The following is a 21,274-nucleotide window of genomic DNA, read 5'->3' on the forward strand; positions in this document are numbered from 1 at the left end:
GAAATGTATTCTCAGCAACCCATAAAAAAATTGCATTGATACAAATTGATACAAAATAAATAAATAAATAAATAAATAAATAAATAAATAAATAAATAAATAATAATAATAATAATAATAATAATAATATTTATTAATCATATATTACTAATACAACAAAACTTGACGAAATGCTTGTGAATTTTTTTTTGTACTCAAGTAAAAATACTATTACACTGCTAAAATAATACAAGTTTTAGTAAATAATACTAATATTAGGTAAAAGTACAAAATACTAGTTAGTTACTTAAAAAAAAAAATCTGATTTTCATTATGAAATCACTTTAAGTGTAAACCTATTTGAAGGGTTTAATGGCTTAAATCCCAAAGCTACATGTATAAGAATTTGCACTAACGAAGGAAGAATGGTGGATTTTTCCTTTCATGACAATTTCTTTTTCAATAGCACTGGCAAAACTACCACATACTCTATAAGGCCATAAAGACACCTTTTGCCTATTTTTTAAACAATATTTTCAAGCTTTAAAAGGTTTAATTAAAGTTTATGATGAAAAGATTTAAATTTAGCCTTTTATTTACATATTTACACTATTTTTCTTTGCAATATGCCAAATGCGTTTCTTACATTGTACATTGTACATTGTACATTGTACATTGCATTGTACATTGTAAGTTCAGACTTTACAAGTTTGATATGGAAAACAGACTCCCGAGAACATGTCGGGTAAATTTTCTAAGGCAACAGTGTACTGTATAACCTTATTCACATCATCCTGGGTACATTGTTTCACTTTCTTAACAATAAAATAATAACATGAAGGAACTGCTATTTTCATTTTGATATTAACAACTTAAACAGCAGAAATGTTCAGGCGTTGTGCTGCATATATGAGCGTCATCCTCACTGTATGTATATTTATAACAAAACGAAGCCTATAACTTTTCATTTTCATTGAAAATACGAAACACCCTCTCTTTTGCTGAATATCAGTTTTAATAACCAATAATAGCCATTTTAAAAGCATAACGTACAATAAGTTTTTACATTATAGGAAATAAAGGCAAGCAATTACTCAATATACAGAATTTATATGGTTAGATGAATTATTAATTATCTCTGTGATCAGCCAAAACACGTTACCTGAGAACAAGTAGCCTAATAGATTTAAAAGACCAAAGCCGGGGAATATGTCGTTAGAAATAGACAACAACATGAATTAAATATCACGTTTAGCAAATATAGTGAGATTAGATCCAGCAGGAGATCCTTGATGAACACTCTGACTAGCACAGCTCTCATCTGGATAGATAGGCGGCAGCGCTTGCCAGAGTGCGTGTGTGTGGTCACGTGATGTGCGCTTTCAGTGTTTTGGTGTGAACGGAGAGCAGTTCAGAAATGCTGGGTGAAGTACTAGTGTGGACGCGGATCGTTTTCATTCTAAAACGCTGTTTTAAAACTTAAAAAGCACTAGTGTAAACGGGGCCTTAGTCTTTGACTTATCTACTGCAGCATATTTCTAACTCTCGAATTTATCTTTATAGTAATTGATGTTGTACATTTCTGATTGGCTTTTATTCTTTGATTCGACAGTAATAGGCATGATACACTTTCATTTGAAAAAATAACGTGTTAAGTTTTGATTTACTCTGAATTCTCCTGAAATCTTTTATACCCAGTAGATTATGTGGAGGCTGGTGCCACTATGATCTGTCTATATGATATCCAAACGAATCGCACAACACTATATGGAGCAGCAGGCACTTCAGTGAGGAGACTATTTGATTTCTGGTTATCGCTGATTTAGCAAGTTGTATGGAAATTACTAAATTACCTACACTTTTAGTACGAGTGAGCAGGAGGCAACCAGACTAGTTAACCCTGCATCCTCTGACTAACTTCAGAATGCCGAGATCCTGTTCGTGAGAACATATGCAAATCCCAGGATGTGACAACTCTGTGCTGCATTGGGTCCCTAATAAACTTTTAACTGAAGAGTATGGAATTAGATATAAATCAAAACTCTAAATCAGGGGTCACCAATCTCGGTCCTGGAGGGCCGGTGTCCCTGCAGGGTTTAGCTCCAACTTGCCTCAACACCCCTGCCTGGGTGTTTCAAGTATACCTAGTAAAAACTCGATTAGCTTGTTCAGGTGTGTTTGATTAGGGTTGGAGCGAAAATCTGCAGGACACCGGCCCTCCAGGAACAAGTTTGGTGACCACTGCTCTAAATGATGAATGTGATCTGTTCTTACAATTAGAATTACAGTCTAAATGTGATGATCATTTAAAATTGGAGTCACATTAAATATAAAGTTGAAAACAAACATAAATAAATTCTAATAAATAGCATAATTCTTTTAAGAAACACTACAGAAGGCTTACAGGCATTTAACCTTCGACCATGCTGTTAGTTTCATCAATGGGCAAATAGATGGACTTCAACAACATCGAACCTACCTTCAATTTTGGGAAACAATCCTACAGTCTGCTGCAACTTTTAAAGTTAGTTTTTAAGAACAAAGGTTATTTATCCATTAAAACAAAGCAGATGCTCTAGATGAAAAGCTGTCAGAAACAAACCCATAATGAACTTTCCACTCAACCAGATGTCAAGTGTGCCTCTTGAGATCCATTTCACCTCTGCAAGAGCTTTTGCTCCGATGTATGAGAAAGAAAAAAGAAAATTTCATGCTTATCTGGATTTCTATTTTGTGAAACATAAATATCAATATCCGAATGCACTATAAATCCATAAAAGAACAGTATATCAAGGAGGAAGCCACTCATAACTTATTAATCTAGCGCATGTTGAACATGCAGAGTTCAGAGTGAGATGGAAATTCCCAAAACACACTTTCAACTCTACATATGATCGGATGAGTCATGCTCAAAGCTGTTTTATTTTTTGTAAATGTGGGCCCATATGTTGATTTATCTTTAGACATCTAAGAGAATACACCTAAATTATTTTGAACAGCAGGACATGCTATGTGCAATATGTTCCGCATTTGAAATAAAACAGCCAATCTGCAGTTTGACTTTTAGGCCCCGTTTACACAAATATGCTTCAGTTTTGAAACAGCATTTTAGAATGAAAATGATCCACATCCACACTGGCATTTCATCTAGGGTTTCTGAAAAGGTCTTCATCCTATACTACTGAAAACACACATCACAAGACCACACACACACACTCTGGCATGCGCTGCAGCGTATGTACACGTCTGAGCTCCAGGCAGTCAGCAGATGCTTTGAGCACACCTCCCCAGGTAAGACCAGCACATGTTGGACAGTTCATCAATGATTTACCTCATATCTCATTTCATTGTAGTTGTTAAACTTTTTTTTTTGTAAAATTTAAATTAGCCTAATATTGTCTCTATCTAATGACGCTATTTTGAATCTGTCAGTTAACGTGTTTTGGCTAAGCGTAAAGATAAGTTCATATATTAAAAGCAAAAGAAAAGATATTGAATTAATGAAGACAGCAGAAGTCAATAATTTATTTTTAACTATTTAGCCTGACACTTTCACTTCTCCAAAATATTTTAGATGCGTCTTAAAATAAAATACATGGTGTTCAACAGGGGAAAAATTGTTTTATTTGTAGCCAAATATTAAAAACAACATTTTATAGCAGTTATCACAAAAATCATTAAACTGTAATATTTCTATCCAAGGTTATCATACCATCAGAATCTTACATTGACCTAGTATATATTTCAAGACAGTATAATATGTGGTAATACTTAAAATAGTGAATACTTAACTGAATATCATCTATCATTTAGTTATGCTGCTGTTTTGTAGAAGCAAAATCTGATCCAAGGAATCCAGCTTTCATCCATGTCACTTTTTAATTTGTGGGAAAAATATGCAATATTTTTTTTTCAAATAGCCAGCATTTATTATTTTGAGTGTGCCATTAAAAACAGAATGCTGTGGCAATTACTGCATTTTGAAAGTGATTAGTTGAATTGTAGGTAGCATAACAGAGGTGCAGAGACAAAGGCGCTGAACAATGAGGAAGGACATATTGATGGAGAATTCACACTGTGCTTTGGCAGAGAGGTTTCATATACAAGATTGAAGTAATTGCTGTCAGCCCAAGACAGTGCGATGGGAATTCAGCCAGAGGCAAATACAGTACAGTAGGTGTTCCAATTTAAAGACTCGCTCAGTATGGGTTAAATAAAAAAAAAAAAAAGAGAAAAAGAAATAATAATAATAATAAAAAGAAAATTTACATATTAGCTGGCATATGGGGTCCCACTTTATATTAAGTGGCCTTAACTAATATGTACTTACACAGGAATAAATAGTTTGTTACAATGTACTTGTGTAAATGCATGTATTTATTGTGTACTTCTGCTTGATTAAATACCTGCATGCATTTACATCTGTAATTAACTTCTGTAATTACATTTGTAAATACACTGTTGACCATCCCTTACACCTTAACCCACCCTTAAACCTACCCATACCACCAAACCTATCCATAACCCAACCTCTATCCCAAATCAAGAGCACCACAAGTGTTCTCAAATAAATTATGAACACAGTAAGTACATTGTATTTATTTTTTGATGCAAGTACAGAGTAGTTAAGGACACTTAATATAAAGTGGGACCGCATGTGGTTGTGAAGAGAACTGAAGTGCATCCGGAAAGTATTCAGTGTTCTACTTTTTTCACTTTTTTTGTTACAGCCTTATTCCAAAGTGGATTAAATTCATTTATTTCCTCAAAACCCTACACACAATACCGCCTAATGATAATGTGAAAAAAGATTTTTTGATATTTTTGCAAATGTATTAAAAAAAAGAAAAGTATTCATAGATAAGCATTCACAGCCTCTAAATTGAGCTCAAGTACATTCTGTTTCCACCGATCATTCTTGAGATGTTTAAGCAGCCTAATTGTAGTTCACCTGCGGTAAATTCAGTTGATTGAACATTAATTAAAAAAGCATATAACTGTCTATATAAGGTCCCAGGATTGACAGTTGTAGCGAAATTAGCTCCATTTATAAATTTTAACACTAGAACCGCCAAAAGGTCACTCTGTACCTAAAACCGTCATGCGTGTAAATTTTACCCACACACATGAATAGTATTTTAATACGACTAAAGAGCATTTTATTTCACTGTATTATGCCACTGTTGTCAGTATATAAAATATATATTAATTATTAATTTGCTTAGTTCTATCATTTATTATTTAAATAAGAGAACAACACCAAGAAACGTCAGGTAATCAAAAATGGTTTTATTTGTACTTTATAGATCAGATTATTATTTTTCTTTTCTGGAAATGGCAGACTAGAATAAAAAGACACACATTAGCGACCAATAAACGATACATAAATATTAAAATATTATTGACATTTAAAATAGTTTTGATTTTCATAAAATAGTATTTAAGAGAGAGAGAGCGTGAGAGCATAACATCGATTCAATTCACTTAAAATTCTATTATTATTATTATTATTATTACTATCATTATATTATTATTATTATCATTATTATTAATAATAATTTTACTATTACTATATGCATTATTTATAATTATATTTTTATATATTATAAATGCCACAAACTACGAGTTAAATAGTGAACACATCTGTATTATGTTTTATATAAATATATATGCCTCTATTTTATTGTTTAACATGTATACTGTTTATTTTATTTTCTATTTTATTATATATATATATATAATATAACTTTTTTATTATTTTCATCAAAATTGTTATCGTTATTGATTGTTTTTTTTTCTGCTATGTGTACCCATGTATGTGTACCCATGTAAAAAATAATGAAGCAAATAACACATACTTTCAGCATGCACCTCTCTAAAAAGATGTTAAGGGTGCAGTATGCAAGTTGATCACCCAGTGGTTGAACTAGGTACTGCATTACTGGATCAAAACAAATGCAAGCGCAGGTTGCCAGACTGATGACCTTAAGTGAGACTATATGCCAATAAATGACATTTTACATGGCATTTATTGCTATACTACTGAAAGCACCAGCAGACAGTTCACCTCAGATCTTGAAAATAAAATAATAATAACCACTATCAGTGATTCAGCATGTACATTTAATAATGTTAAAGAAGTTTTAGATGTAATAATTCGATTATACACCTAATCATTTTGTGAGTGTTCTGTACTTCTGAATGGCTGTATTTAAATTCCTGTCGTGTTTAGTCTGGTGCAAACAGCCATATAGCTTATCACTGCAAATCTCGCCACATAGCATGTTGTTAGGACACATGGTCACAATGTAACATGCTCACCTAATGTTTACATTCGTAATATTGATGATATTTGCTAATTAATAACTACCTAATGTGGAACTCTGAATCTGTGTCTCATTTCGGAGTCTGCTACTGTCCACCGAAGGTCGTCTTTCGATCACGGGCGCATGGTTTGAGAGTCTTCCAGACTGAATAAATGAAATATGCTCCATCCGAAACCGCCTACTACTCAGAAGGTACTGCATTTAAATTTAAACGTACTACTGGGCCGTTAGAAAAGTATGTTCTATACAGTATGATTGTGAAAAGTGTGAATGGAATTCGACTGTACTACATCCGCTATTTTGTCATGGTTATGTGACCTACCTGCATCAGTTGCGTCACCTCACTCTCGTTCATGAATTCTCTCGTAGGGCATCATGGGAAATCCTACTGCTACAGTAGGTTTTACACTGATTACTAACCACTTGACATTTTGTACTATAGTTTTTATAATTATTTCTAAATGCTAACATTATTAATTCATCATTATTTTGTTTCATTATTGCTAAAATTTAATTAAAATGATTATGTGATAATCAATATGTGATGCTTGTTTTCAGGAGTATAGGAGACGAAAATGTCTTCAGTTTAAGGTTGTTAATGGTTATCAATTTATTTTCCATCCACCTTAAGCAGCATAAATATCTCAGTTTTTTGTCTGACTGAAGACAGCCACATGAGCCTGGAGAGTAAATACTGACAGAACTTTTCTTCAACTTGGTCTACTGTGGGTTCCACGTTTCTAAGCCTCTTAGCTCTTTCTCATCGCCTCTTTGTTTTCAGAGTTGAATGAGCCTAAATGGGCAAATACCATAATGATTATTCATAAACGGAAAGCATCTTTAAACGCTTTAAGAATTTTACATGAATATTCCGTTGCGCGAGATAAGGACATGTTAATGCTTGATTATGGCCAAACAAAAGTGCTGATGAGGTGAACTAATTATGGAAGCATAATTCCATGCCACATTATTAATTACAAAGATATGATCCGTGAGCACAGCTCAAGAACACACACACATACACACTCGTAGGGTTCCAAGACAGTAAACTCAAGAGTTTCCTATTAAAATAAACATATTTGGAGCAAATAAAATGCCTTAAGCATATGCAAGATATTAAAAATAAAAATAGCTGTCATGTTAAAGCTAAACTTTAAACTACATATTTAAAAAAAATGCATGGTTTAATGCATTCATTAAATGCTTTTATCTGTATACTTAAAGTTATACTCATAAAAAAGTCAAAAAGCAGTAAACAGTGAGAAAAAAAAGGAGAACAAAGTCGTTCATAATTAAAAATATAATAAAAATACATTTTCAATAATAATAGTAATAATAAAATTGTAAAAATAATATTAAAAATAATAATAAAATGTTTAAAATAATTTGGGAAATATTTAAAAAGAAAAAAAAGAAAAATCAAAGTGGGGCTAATAATTCTGACTTCAATAATTCTGACTTCAACTGTGTGTGTGTGTGTAAATGTGTGTGTATATATATATATATATATATATATATATATATATATATATATATATATTTTTTTTTTTGTCTACAGAACAAACCATAATTATACAGTACAATGACTTGCCTAATTGCCCAGTTAATCCTTTGAATCACAATTTAAGCTGAATACTAGTGTCTTAAAAGTATCTAATAACATTATGCATATGTTATTATATGTCATTAATGCAAAGATAAAAGAAATCAGTTATAAGAAATTGGTTATTAAAAGTATTATGTTCAGAAATGTGTTATTTCCGTTAAACAGAAATTGGGGGAAAAATACACGGGGGGCTAATAGTTCTGACTTCAAAACTGTACACGTATGGAAAAGCATGTTATCATTTTATTAAAGTACATCAATGATTTACTTTTGAACGTATCATAGAAGGCAGAATAAATATTGGAACAGAAAGCATTTCTGTGTTGCTCCTATAGGATTTGAAACAGCGCCTCAGTCCCATACCAGAGCTTGTGCTCTGTTGTAAGAAAAGTGTTGTGTTTGCCTTGTAAGAAAGGTGTTGTACGATGAGAGAGATGTGTAACTCAGGGAAAAAAAGATGTAAAAGAAATGCTGGTCTTACCTGGAGTAGTTGAAGAGTCTGCTGTCCCACAGGCTGTGTTCTCCACGGGGCCCGCTGTGGAAGAAGCAGGAGTCGGAGCCGTCAAACAGGTTCAGGCCGTCCTCTGTGTTTTTGGACGCGTGGCTGTGCACCACATCAAGCAGGACGATGATGCCGAGAGAATGAGCCACGTCAATCAGCTCCTTCAGCTCCTCCGGGGTCCCGTAACGGCTGGAAAGAAGAGCAAACGGATGCAGAAATCAGAGACTGCCTGTCTTATTCCGGGGTTAACCTCAACTCCTGCAGCAGTTTGGCCTTTAAAGGCAATTCTTTCAAAAATGACTTTCAGATTTGCAAAGCACACGATGCACTGGTGGGTTTTCTGAATAGAGCGGGGCTTCTCGATGTAGCTTTCATTTCAGCAAACGAAGATAAAATATTTCCATATACACACTTATTTGGCACAACCTAAGATCTCTGCTCATGTGCAATGTCCCTGACTAATGAAAGAAAAGAAAAAGAAAAAAGAAAAGAAAAAGAAAAGAAAAGAAGGCCACTGGTTCAAGCCTCACCTCGGGAAGTTGTCGTTTCTGTGTGGAGTTTGCATGTTCTCCCTGTGTTTGTGTGGGTTTCCTATGGGTGCTATAGGTGTGCTAAAGCACATGCGCTAAAGGTGAATTGGATAAGCAGAAATTGTCCATAATGTATATGTGTGTGTATAAAGCCTGATTTATACTTCTGCGTCAGGTGACCGGCGTAACCCACGGCGCATGCAACGTGCGTGGCTGTGCATTTATACTTCTGCGCACTGTCTCTGTCGGTCTGCATTAACACTTTTAAAATGCTAGTTGGCAGTGAGGTGTAAATGTTTCTCTGTGTCGAGTTTCTTCGCTTCTTTTTTGCTTTTCCTGAACACTTCCGGGATGTACAAGTGGCTCAAACTTGCTCATTTTGAGGCAGGAACCGGCGGACGTGCAACAACTTTAACTATGAGGTAAACACAAAACAAAACTTTCCATCCGGAGCTCCTTCACAGGACTCCACACTTGTAAACAATCGCTTGCGCCATTCGCGCGGCTCTCGGTCCCGCCCAGACTCGTCAGCGCTACCAAGCCGACCAATCACAGAGCTTACGCTACGCGTTGTTGCGACGTGTAGTTACATTTTTTGAGAGGTGCACGTCAGTGACGGTGACGGCCACAGCGAAGGGCTATGAGTCAGCACCGTAGCAAACGCCGGCGTTTGACGCAGAAGTATAAATCAGCCTTAAGTGTGTATGGATGTTTCCCAGTAATGAGTTGCAGCTGGAAGGGCATCCGCTGCATGCAATATAAACTGGATAAGTTGGCGGTTCATTCCGTTGTGGCAACCCCAGGATAATGAAGAGAATAAACCTAAAATAAAATGAATGAATAAATGATTAAGTATATAAAGTAAAATAAATTCAAATTGAGTAAAGTAAAATAAAATAAAAATAAAATAAAATAAAGTAAAAGTCAAAATAAGCAAAAAGTAAAGTAAAAGTAAAATAAAATAAAAATTTCTCCTCCCACAAAATAAATTAATATCAAGTAAAATAAAGTAAAAAAGTAAAGTAACAAAAAATGTAAATAAAATAAAAATTTCTCCTCCCACAAACTCTAAATATGTGTACGCCACTGTCTAAAGCATGCCTCACACTGTGCAATTTCCCCCACCAGTTGGTAGTCTGAGTGAACTTCTGAGTGAACTGAGTGAACTGAGTGAAATCCTACAAGATTCCTATAACTCTAGGCTACAGTTGTTGTTTTGGATCACAGGATTGGCATGCTCACAAACAGCCGATCAAAGGGTCTGTGAAATTCCCTTTTTTAGATGCTATTATCAGTATGTTTATATTAAGGATATCTATAAGCGAGTGTGCTCGAAAAATAATGACACAATTCACATTTAAAAGATAGAAAAAATTCTGACATCACCTCATACTTCAGTTTTCATCAAAGTTCCAACTAATCAAATGTTCTATAGTATCTGACATGCACTGCCCCTTCAAGATGCTCCTCCTTTGCTTATGGCTATGCGCTACTAGCTTTATTTATTTATTCTTTTTAATAAAGTCTACTATAGATCTCAACCGGTCTTCATGTTTCAGTTGAGATTGTCAAATTTAAAATGAAAAAAATTCACATTTGAAAAGCATATCACAGGAAATTTAATTGCCACTGCAGCCAAATCTTGCCTCTGATGGAATAATGGTGATGTCAGAAGATTTCAATGAAATAAAAGCTATGATGAGCATCAGAATATATATATATATTTATCCCTTGATTTTTAATGATTCAATTAGGACAGTAAGGTCTGAGTTTGCTTAAACAAAAATCTTGTCAATTAACAGGAATTATGTACAGTATAGAAAATAAAGTCATGGTGCAGTGGAAAAACAATGAATATTGTGTATGACTCCCATGAGCTTGGAGGACTGCATCCCTACATCTCTGCAGTGACTCAAATAACTTATTAATAAAGTCATCTGGAATGGCAAAGGAAGCACTCTTGCATGACTCCCAGAGTTCATCAAGATTCTTTGGATTCATCTTTAATGCCTCCTCCTCCTCTGGTGACTGTGCAGGCCAACCCTGGAGCACCTTGACCTTCTTTGCTATCAGGAACTTTGATGTGGAGGCTGAAGTATGAGTAGGCGTGCTATCCTGCTGAAGAATTTGCCTTCTCCTGTGGTTTGTAATGTAATGGGCAATACAAGTGTCTTGATACCTCAGGATGTTGATGCTGTCATCCACTCTGCAGATCTCTTGCACACCCCCATACTGAACGTAACCCCAAACCATGGTTTTCCCTTCGCCAAACTTGACAGATTTCTCTCAGATTCTTGGCTCCATAGAGGTTCAAATAGGTTCTGTGCAGTATTTGTTATGATTGGGATGCAGTTTAACAGAAAAAATTTACCTTCTGCCACTCATCCAAATGATCAACAAAGAGTCAAGTTATTATTTGTTGCTCTTACAACTCGGATTGACTACAAAACTTTTTTTACAAGACGTTTTAGCAGTTTGTGCAACATCTCTATCTCTATTAGAGGTAGTGGTTAAAAAAACACTATTTACTATAAATAACTATAGTGTTTTTCTTGCGGGTCTCTGACAACTCAAATGCTATTATATTGTCATGCTGGCATAATATATTGAGTGGCATAAAATAGTCTTAAAAATGACAATAATATCATTTAGTTCAATATATTTTGGTGCAATATATCGTACAACAAAAAATAAATATCATGACAGGCCTATAGCGCACCACAGCATGAGGTCCACTTGACGCACTATTATGAACGTGATGCGGCATTATGAATGTGATGCAACAATGATAATAACAGACCCATTAGAAATAGAAATACAATATGTTATGATAAGCACTTGAAGATTCATATAACTAAAATATATGGACAAAGCAACAATAAGTGTCTCGTCCGGCAAGATATAATGTTTAATAATACAGTTGTCATGCCAACTTTGTACTATGAATAGAAGTTCGCAATGGTTGCCCCCAATCTGAGCTCTTCTGATTGATCCACTGCTTAAGGACCTGACAGTGTTGAATGTGCAGATTGAGTAAGTTGAAGACCTTTCAACTTGGCAGGATGTCTAAAAAACATGGTGTTCACGTGCATGATGCTGTGAGATGTGAGAGTAACAGTTAAACATATCCATAAAATGCATTTACATAAAAAATAATAATAATAAAGTGCATAGGGAAAATAAAAATGTGTTGTTGATGTTTAGACAAACAGTGCAATTATAGTCCCCTCTTAAATGATCTCCCCATAACATTCGTTAACACTCCACTGGAGATTTCATCCATCTGCATATAACCTCAGATAGTCAACCACAGTACATCTCAGAAAGCCTATTCTCTCCACAATGGCTGTGTTTTTAGCACACCAGCAGAAGATATCCAACACATCAGAGAATCCATCAAGCGCGTCGGCCAATTTGGCGTGTAAAAACAAACAAATATGGCAGTAAATAAAAATCAATCTCATATCGTTTACACCGTCATGGCCACCGAACAGAGGTCAAGTCCTCCATTCGGGATGACGCATCACTCCTCGCAGAACAAACGGGCGAAAGCGGCCCGCTTCCATCAGCGCTTCCTCACGTACCTCCTTCATGTAATTGCTCCGCGAAGCTTCATCTGTCCTCCAGCTATCATCATATCGCTTTCCCCCCTGGCAAACGTGACGCGGGGTGACAACAACACCCAGACCTTGCACTTTTTAAACGGCTCAGGGAGATCAATCATGGGTGAAATTACTCTGTATACATTATACTGGTGCTATAGGCTGTCTCCAGCGCTAGCCGACAGAATAAAAGCACATAAATAAAGAATTCCTGCCTGTCTTCCTTTATCTGAGGTCTCTACCTCTCCACAGGATTAACTGCAAATGTGTTTACAGGGAGATTATCGGCCCCGTCAGAGGAGGCTTTCTGTGATTTGGGGCCACAGTTGCTTGAGAGAGTCTTCATGGCATGCTTGTGTGCCTGCAGCTTTTACTGAGGGATGTTACACTTATCTCATTTATACGTTTAGAAGATAAACATGAGTGAATTGCACCATTTTGGGATCCCTAGATAGTGCCTTTTTTAATCAGGGTCAACTAGGATTGGGTACCTAGTGCCAATTTGGAGATTTAGGTTCCAATGGATGAGTTGTAGATTGAAATCTGGGGCATATGAGGATGGAAAACATGCCTGAATATATGAAGAAATCAACAGGCCACCTTTTAAATTAGCAACCTGTAAGCAACGAAGATGTTATTTGCAACTATTATTGGCAATACCTTACTTAAGGTGTTCATAAGACTGCCATGATGCCTTTATAATGAAGACATGACACATCATGAATATAAGTGAGAGTGTGTGCAAGCTTATGACAACTGTCATTAATGCCAAGTTTAAACTACATGATATTCAAAGTAGTCATCACAGATGTTTTCACACTATCACTATCGAAGGCAGCATTCTGTCGCTAGTGTGCTTAAACTGTAGGATAGATCGGCGACAGGGGATTTCACACTGCATGACTTTACAATAGAAAGAATTGTTGACATCTTTGTCTCGGCCCACAAAGTGTGTATTACAACCAAACACACGTGAGAAGTGACATGAAAACATGGTCACGCAGTATATATATTTTTATTAACTACATAATAAGAAAGAAGCCTTTATTTGGGTAGAAAATGTACTTATTTTGCTCACCTGGGTTTTGAACAGAATTAACAGTTTCTCCTCAACTTTTTTCTTTTTCGACCCAGTTGTGTTATTGCTCAGATGACATGTATGGGTTCTCTGGCCAAGTTTCCAGTAGTTCTAAAAGTCTACATTTCTTGGGTCCAAACAGATCAAAAAAGAAGCCCTTCTCTCCCCACCTCCCACTGACCTGCAGATACCCATACTAGTGGATGCTGCTCTCTCATTGGCTGTAGGTAAAGGCCAATATTATTTTCAAATAGAACATTTCACATGGCATTATTCTTGAATCACCAACATGTCCGGATAATTAGCATGCTAAATATCTGATGGGTGTCTGCGGATCATCATTCTCTGAAATCACCTTTTTGATGGTTCACACTGTGTGATTGTTACTTGTTACAAGCACCGATTTGCCTGTGATTTCAGGCATTTGTCAGCAATTTCTCAAAACCTGTTGGAGAGTCAAAATTGAGGCTAAAATCATGCAGTCTGAACTCAACACGTGTCGTTAGCTCAGCTGTGTCATTTTAAATGCACAGATTACATTGTTTGAAATATCTTTGTCATGACAACCTGACAAATACATTGTAACATATCAGTTTCTTATTATGACAACGACATTACAAACACAACGTAACTTGTCATAAATCTGTGATAAACATAAATATAATAAAGTCATTACAAGAGACAACGTAACTAAACATCATAAACCTGTCATAAACGTGATTGTCATGAGGCCATTACAAAGAAATCGTAACTTGTCATAAATCTGTCATAAACATGATTGTTATCAGGCCATTACAAAGACGTTACTTGTCATAAACCTGACATAAACATGATTGTCATGAGGCCAATACAAAGAAATCGTAACTTGTCATAAATCTGTCATAAACATGATTGTCATGAGGCCATTACAAAGACGTTACTTGTCATAAACCTGTCATAAACATGATTGTCATGACGCTATACAAAGACAACGTTATCTGTCATAAACATGATTGTCATGAGGCTATACAAAGACAACGTTACTTGTCATAAATCTGTTATAAACATGATTGTCATGAGGCCATTATAATTGTAGTGTAGATTTTTCTGAAGATTTTTTCTTTTGTAGAACAACTAAATGCAATTCAAATGTCTCATTAAAAGTGTTAATCATCTGTCATAAATACTGTAAGTGTAAAAAAATGTCCATAACAGTGTCAATAATGAACATTTTAATAATGAACAAATTAATTAATAATTAAAATAATGAATCATTTTAATTCAATGTGTACAGTGCCATTGAAGTTGAGGTCAAGAATAAATACTGATACTGATGCTGCTATAAAATTATTTAAAATTATAATAGCCTCATGACAATCATGCTTATGACAGATTTATGACAACATATGTTGTCTTGATAATATCAAGTTGTCATGACATTGACAGACAGATAATGACAGGCGTGTCAAACTCAGTTCCTCTAGAGCCACTGCCCTACACAGTTTAGTTCCAACTCCGCTTCAACACACTTATGTTGAGGTTTCAAACAAGCCTGGAGGACTCAATTAGTTTGATCAGGTGTGTTTAATTAGGGTTGGAACTAAATTGTGCAGATATGTGGCCTTCCAGGAATGGAGTTTGACACCCCAGGGTTATGAAGTATTTAGGTCAAGCTGTCATGAAGACGTCTCAAACAAAGTTATCACTGCATTTATAATGGCATAACTGAGTGAATGACACAAATACATGTTGTGTCATGTTATCATTTTAAAGGTTTCATGACTTATCCTTAAAGTGTTACCATATTATTACAACTGTTCGCTTATTTAACAGTATAAGCAGCTTGCACATTGTGTTGTTTGGTTGTTTTTTGTACTACTTAGGCTGTATTTACACTAGCACGTTTTGTTTTTAAATGATGTTTAGGAATAAAACGATTGCTGCATTTCAGTAAAATGGTCTTTGTCCACACTACACGACCTGACAAAAGTGTTTATGCAGATCCCTGTCGTAAGAGCATCAAATAATAACTTGACTTCTAGTTTATCATCAGGAAAAGTGTCATGGTTTAGGGTTACATTCGATATGGGGGAGATCTGCAAAGTGTATGACAACATCAACAGCCTGAGGAATAGAGACATTTGTGCTGCCCATTGCATCACAAGCGCTCCTTTTCATTCTTCTCATACTTCAGTCTCCACATCAAAGTTCCTGAAAACAAAGTAGGTCAAGTTGCTCCAGGACTGGCCAGCCCAGTCACCATACATGAACATTATTGAGCATATCTGGGGTAAGATGAAGGAGGAGGCATTAAAGATGAATCCAAAGAATCTTGATGAACTCTGGGAGTCCTGCAATACATTTTCTTTGCCATTCCAGATGACTTTATTAATAAGTTATTCGAGTCATTGCAGAGATGTATGAATGCAATCCTCTAAGCTCATTGTCATACACAATATTCATTGTTTTTCCCGTGCACCATGACTTTATATTTTATACTGTACACTACTTCTGTTAAGTGGCCAAGCAAAGTCAGACCTTACTCCTAATTAAATAATTTAAAATCAAGGCATGATCAATTTTAATATTAGTAAAATAGGTGTAATCGAGAGGCCTTTGCCTTTTATATAAATCCCTTCTGATACCAAATGATTAACTAGAAGTTAGAATTTGTTATTGCTAAAACTTGGATAGGCAACAAGACTTTTTTAATGTAGTGTATACAGTGAAAAAAGCCTGATACCTGAACAGTCTCACTTAGCATGCTAATATTTTGCTGGTATCCATATTTTCACTGGTGGTTAATGGTCATATTAGAAGGGCTTGCGTTATGTCAATCTTATGTCAGTTTTTTAAAGTAATTTTTTGTGTTTTATTAACAAAGTTTTTTTTACTACTTTTTCAGTGTTTTAAGAATATTAGAATTAGTTTTAAGAAAAATCCAGAACAAGTTTTCGCAGAACAACAACCAAATAATTTCAAAGGACGCTTTTATTATGATACAGGACAGTGGACTGGGGAAGAAAAGTAATGTATATATGAACAGTTTTTGTTTTAGTTATAGCTTCAGAGTTTCATTTGAAGCTCATTTTTATAAGTGAGAGGCTTTAAAAGATGCGCAATTCTACAAAAGCCACATTGTGTCTGTGAAGATAAGCTTAAAATGCCTCATAGGTCATGTATGTCGGTTATCCTGTTTTTTTTTTGTTTAGTTTTTCCAGAAATATTCCTGTATTCCAGCTCCATTTTTAGTGTCTCGCATATTTAGCTCTTTACATATAACCTTCTGCTACATATTTCATCTTTCCTAAAATATCCGGTTGTTAGTAGTTTTTTTGTATCAACCTACCATATCATAGTATTGTAACAAGCAAAAGGATTATCTAATGAATTTTAGACCATGACAAGAGTAAAACTAAAAATGGATTTAAAGACTTTCTAGTTTTTAGCTGTTTACCTTGATGCTGCAAAAAAACTCGTGACCTGGTAACCGAAGCTAGCATAATAGGCATGCTCCATGATGGCCATCAGCTGAATGCTGTTATAACCTGTGTATAAGACAGAAAGAAAGCATAACTGTTAGGAGAGACTTTTCTTAAACACAACAGCCAGAAGAAACTTTAGCTCCACAGAAAAAAAGACTTTATCACACAAAGACTTCATGCAGCAATTAATTTATTTAATTACAACAAATAACAATACATTGTAATGTCAGTTGCAACAATACCATATATATATATATATATATATATATATATATATATATATATATATATATATATATATATATATATATATATATATATATATATATATATATATGTAAATGTATATATAACCTTTTAAAATCACATTAAAAAAATTAATAAATAAACGCATATCTAATGATATTTTTCCAAAATAAAGCTAGCACATATTTTTATAGCATGAGCGGGGTGAGGAAACAATGACATCATATTAATTCAACAGGATCAACTATTCTTTTAAAGCAGCTTAAATCTTATAAGAAGCTTAAACCTTTAAATCGTTACCTACAGCACACTTTTACTTTAGCCACTTTTAACTTTCCAAATAAGCACGTGGGAGCCGAAAATTACAAATTCTGCTGCTGCTACTGAATTTTTTTAGACCCGATGGCAACTGTGAACTGGAAATGCCCACACAGAGAACAACGGCTTTACATCATTTACAAACATCTGTTTTTTTTTTGTTTGTTTTTTTTCATTAACGAGAAACAACTATAAGCGAAAAGCTTACCAAATTTCACACACACATTGAAATTTACACATTACTGAACACAACTACACCAAATACAGTTGAAGTTAGAATTGTTAGACCTCCTATATATTTTTCCACAACTTTCGCCAAGAATATTTTTTCAACATTTCTAAACACAATAGTTGTAATAACTGAACTGTTTTATTTTTTGCCATGATGACAGTAAATAATATTTTACTAGAAATGCTTTAAGATACTAGTATACTAGCTTAAAGTACCACTGAAAGACTTGAAAAGGGTAATTAGGCAAGTTCGAGTAATCAGGCAAATCACTGTCGAACAATGGTTTGTTCTGTAGACAATAAAAAAAAATAATATTGTTATAAAATGTAAAATGTTATAAATAATAAAATGTCTTCAAAACCCTTTTTTGTTGTGCTGGTTGAGTCTTTTCACATTCCGATAGTAATGATTAAATTAAATAATGTAAATATGTATTTTTATTTTCTGAGTAGGGCATGAGATAAAAAAAAGTTCATCCAATAAAATTGGTCAGGCCTGTAATTCCCATAATTCTCATAAGGAGCCCAAACCGTCTCCTCCATGAACCGCGACCTTATCATGGTGGAGAGGTTTGAGTGCCTAAGTGATCCTAAGAGCTTCGTTGTCGGGGGTTAATGGCCCTGGTAGGGTCTCTCAAGGCAAAAAGGTCTTAGGTGACAGGTCAGATTAAGGGCATACTCGCACTATGCTATCCAAACTGTGCCCAGGGTAATTTCCTGGATCGTTAGAGAAGTGTGAGTGCTCTGAATCGGGTTTAGACACGGTTCATTTGGCCGGCCCTGGCCCAATTGGAAGAGGTGTGCCAAAGCGAGGTTCACTTAGGCTTTGGCGCGTTATGCTTGTGTGTGAGTGCAAAATGCGCCAAAGCAAGTTTTATATGTGTTTATTAATCATTCTTACTGTTCAAGGAACACACACTGTTGGAGAAGGCATACAACCATTTCCCCTTATGGCATTCTGTGGAGTGTGCTCTGGAAGTATAAGGTCAGTGGTGCTCTTTTAAGGGCTCTCCCATTCCTGTATGAACAGAGTAAGAGTTTGGTTCACATTGTCGGCAATAAGTCAGACTTGTTTTCAGTGTATGTTGACCTCTGGCAAGGCTGCTCTTCGCCACCAATTAAATCAATAATTTTTACAGAGAGAATTTCAAAAGTGCAGACTTGGGCTGGAGAGGGTCCCGTTCGATGACCACAGGATTTCATCTCTGTTATTCGCAGACGATACTGTTCTCTTGGCTTCATCAAACATAGACTTTTAAACATTTGCTGCAGAGTATGATGCTGCTAGGATGAGAATTAGCACCTCCAAGTTCGAGGCCATGGTGATCCAGCAGAAAAAGGTGTTTTGCCATCTCATGGTTGGAGGAAAGTTGTTATCCCAAGTAGAGGTAACGACTACTTTTTGTTCATGAGTAAAGGACTAAGAAAATTGACAGAGAGATTGGTGCAGCGGCGGCAGTAATGAGGTCAATGTACCAGTCCGCTGTCATAAAGAAGGAGCTGAGCCAAAAGGCAAAGCTTTCAAAGCTACCGGTCAATCTACATTCCTACTCTCACCTATGGTCATGAGCCTTGGGTCATGAATGAAAGGACAAGTTCTGAGATACAAGAAAAGGAAATTAGTTTTCTTCACAGGGTGGCAGGCAACATCCTTATAGATAGGGCTCCTCCACAACGAGAGAAGTCAGCTAAGGTGGCTCAGCATCTTTTTTGGAAAGCCTACTTGATGCCTACTGTACCTAGGGAGGTGTTCCAGGCATGTCCTACCAGGAAGAGGCCTCTGGGAAAACCCAGCACATGCTGGAGGGACTATGTCTCTTGGCTGGCCTTGGAACACCTCGGGATCCCCTTGGAGGTGCTGTAGGAAGTGTCTAGGGAGTAGGAAGCATGGGGTTCTCTCCTAAGACTGCTGCCCCCATGGCCCAGCCTGGACAAACAGTGGACGAAAATGAGATGAGCCCAAACTGTCAGTCAAAAAAAATGTAGAATTTGTGCACTCCTGTTCACACAGACAGATCAATTATGTGAAAATGCACACAAGACAGCGACAGCAGTAAAAAGAAAGGAGTTACTTTTGCACGCTGGAGGAAGGACGACAACATGGCTGAAGTATTTCTTTTAGCCAGGTAGTGTTACGTTTTAAAAGTATTTTAGTTACACAAAGCTTATGTAGATTTTGTTGTTTTACAAATGGGTTATATGCACAGAAGTGTTGTTCGGCCAATCTTCTGGCGAAAGATTGATGTGACTATTTTTTTTTTATTTCATAAGACACCTTTAACCACATCAATAATGCTCCTCCTTGCTGCACTTCTTCAACAGGTGATGTCACTGGGGTGCGCGTTCGTGATATCAGTAGACGTGCTTTGGACAGCAGGGGAGGGACTGTGTTTTCAAAGCAATTATGCTAACGCTTAGCATTTTGGCGGATCACCTACCGCACCTTTAAGGTTATTAGGCATGCCATTTTACACAAAAAAATATCTCCTAAGGGGATAATAATATTGACCTTAAATTGTTTTTTATTTATAAAAAACTGCTTTTATTCTAGACAAAATAAAACAAATAAGACTTTTTCAGAAGAAAAAAAAAAAACATTTAGTAAATACTGTGAAAAATTCCTTGCTCTGTTAAAAAATCTTTGAAAAAAAAAATAAAAAAAAAATCACAGCAGGGATATTAATTCTTCAACAGTGATGCAGTTCACAGACCATTTCCAAAACCAGCGAAACACTTTTCTTGCTCCAATGAAATCATTGAAAACACCAATGACAGTCATTTAAAGAAGCTGCTTTACTTACCAACTTATTATAATTGAAACACAAAATAACCCAACATCTGAATGACTCATCGGGTCATACGCGAGTCTTCTCCACCCGAATCCAGCACAAAAGCAGTGTTTGGTTCCCCCACGCAGGCACTAGCTGCACTGACACAGCTTTGAAACGGTACGGAAAGACTCAGGAGGGAGATCCAGCCTCGTCTCGTATAGTTTTTTCTTCCTCTGAGCAGATTGGTTTATTTATTTATCTATCTATCTTCCTAGCTATCTTCCTCAGAGAAAGTTTGGGGATTTTTGATGAGGTGTGACAGCGCCAGGGGCTCGTCTCACCGATGATGCGTGAGCGTACAAACACACACACACACACACGCACTTGCGCACATGCACACACACATGTGCGCGCACGCACACACACACACGGAGCTCTTTTCCCAGCTTTTTAGATGCCAGAACCACATATGTCTAGGGAAATGCAAACCGGTTAGCTCAAAACAATGAGAACTCTAGGGAACGGCAGACGCAGTGCGATAACACTCGGGTTTAGCGCACGGACATATGCATGAATTATTCTATCATCATGTTTGTTATTGTGAATGGCATTGTAGGATTT

The 21,274-nt window shown here is 35.8% G+C and overlaps 1 protein-coding gene across 3 annotated transcripts in view; it reads right to left on the bottom strand.

Annotated features, from left to right (window-relative positions):
* Positions 1-21,274, bottom strand: part of gbe1b (glucan (1,4-alpha-), branching enzyme 1b) — a 252,713-nt gene that overhangs the window by 160,477 nt on the left and 70,962 nt on the right. For all 3 annotated transcript variants that reach the window (XR_012390607.1, XR_012390608.1, XM_068213679.2), the window contains exons 6-7: positions 17,060-17,150; positions 8,393-8,602 (exon numbers count right to left, since the gene is read on the bottom strand). Coding sequence is in view for 1 of the 3 variants with exons in the window: in XM_068213679.2 (XP_068069780.1) it covers positions 8,393-8,602; positions 17,060-17,150 (301 nt within the window). In the remaining 2 variants the exon portion in view is untranslated. The remainder of the gene's footprint in view (positions 1-8,392; positions 8,603-17,059; positions 17,151-21,274) is intronic.

Source organism: Danio rerio, chromosome 15, assembly GCF_049306965.1.
Source record: "Danio rerio strain Tuebingen ecotype United States chromosome 15, GRCz12tu, whole genome shotgun sequence".
Taxonomy (NCBI): domain Eukaryota; kingdom Metazoa; phylum Chordata; class Actinopteri; order Cypriniformes; family Danionidae; genus Danio; species Danio rerio.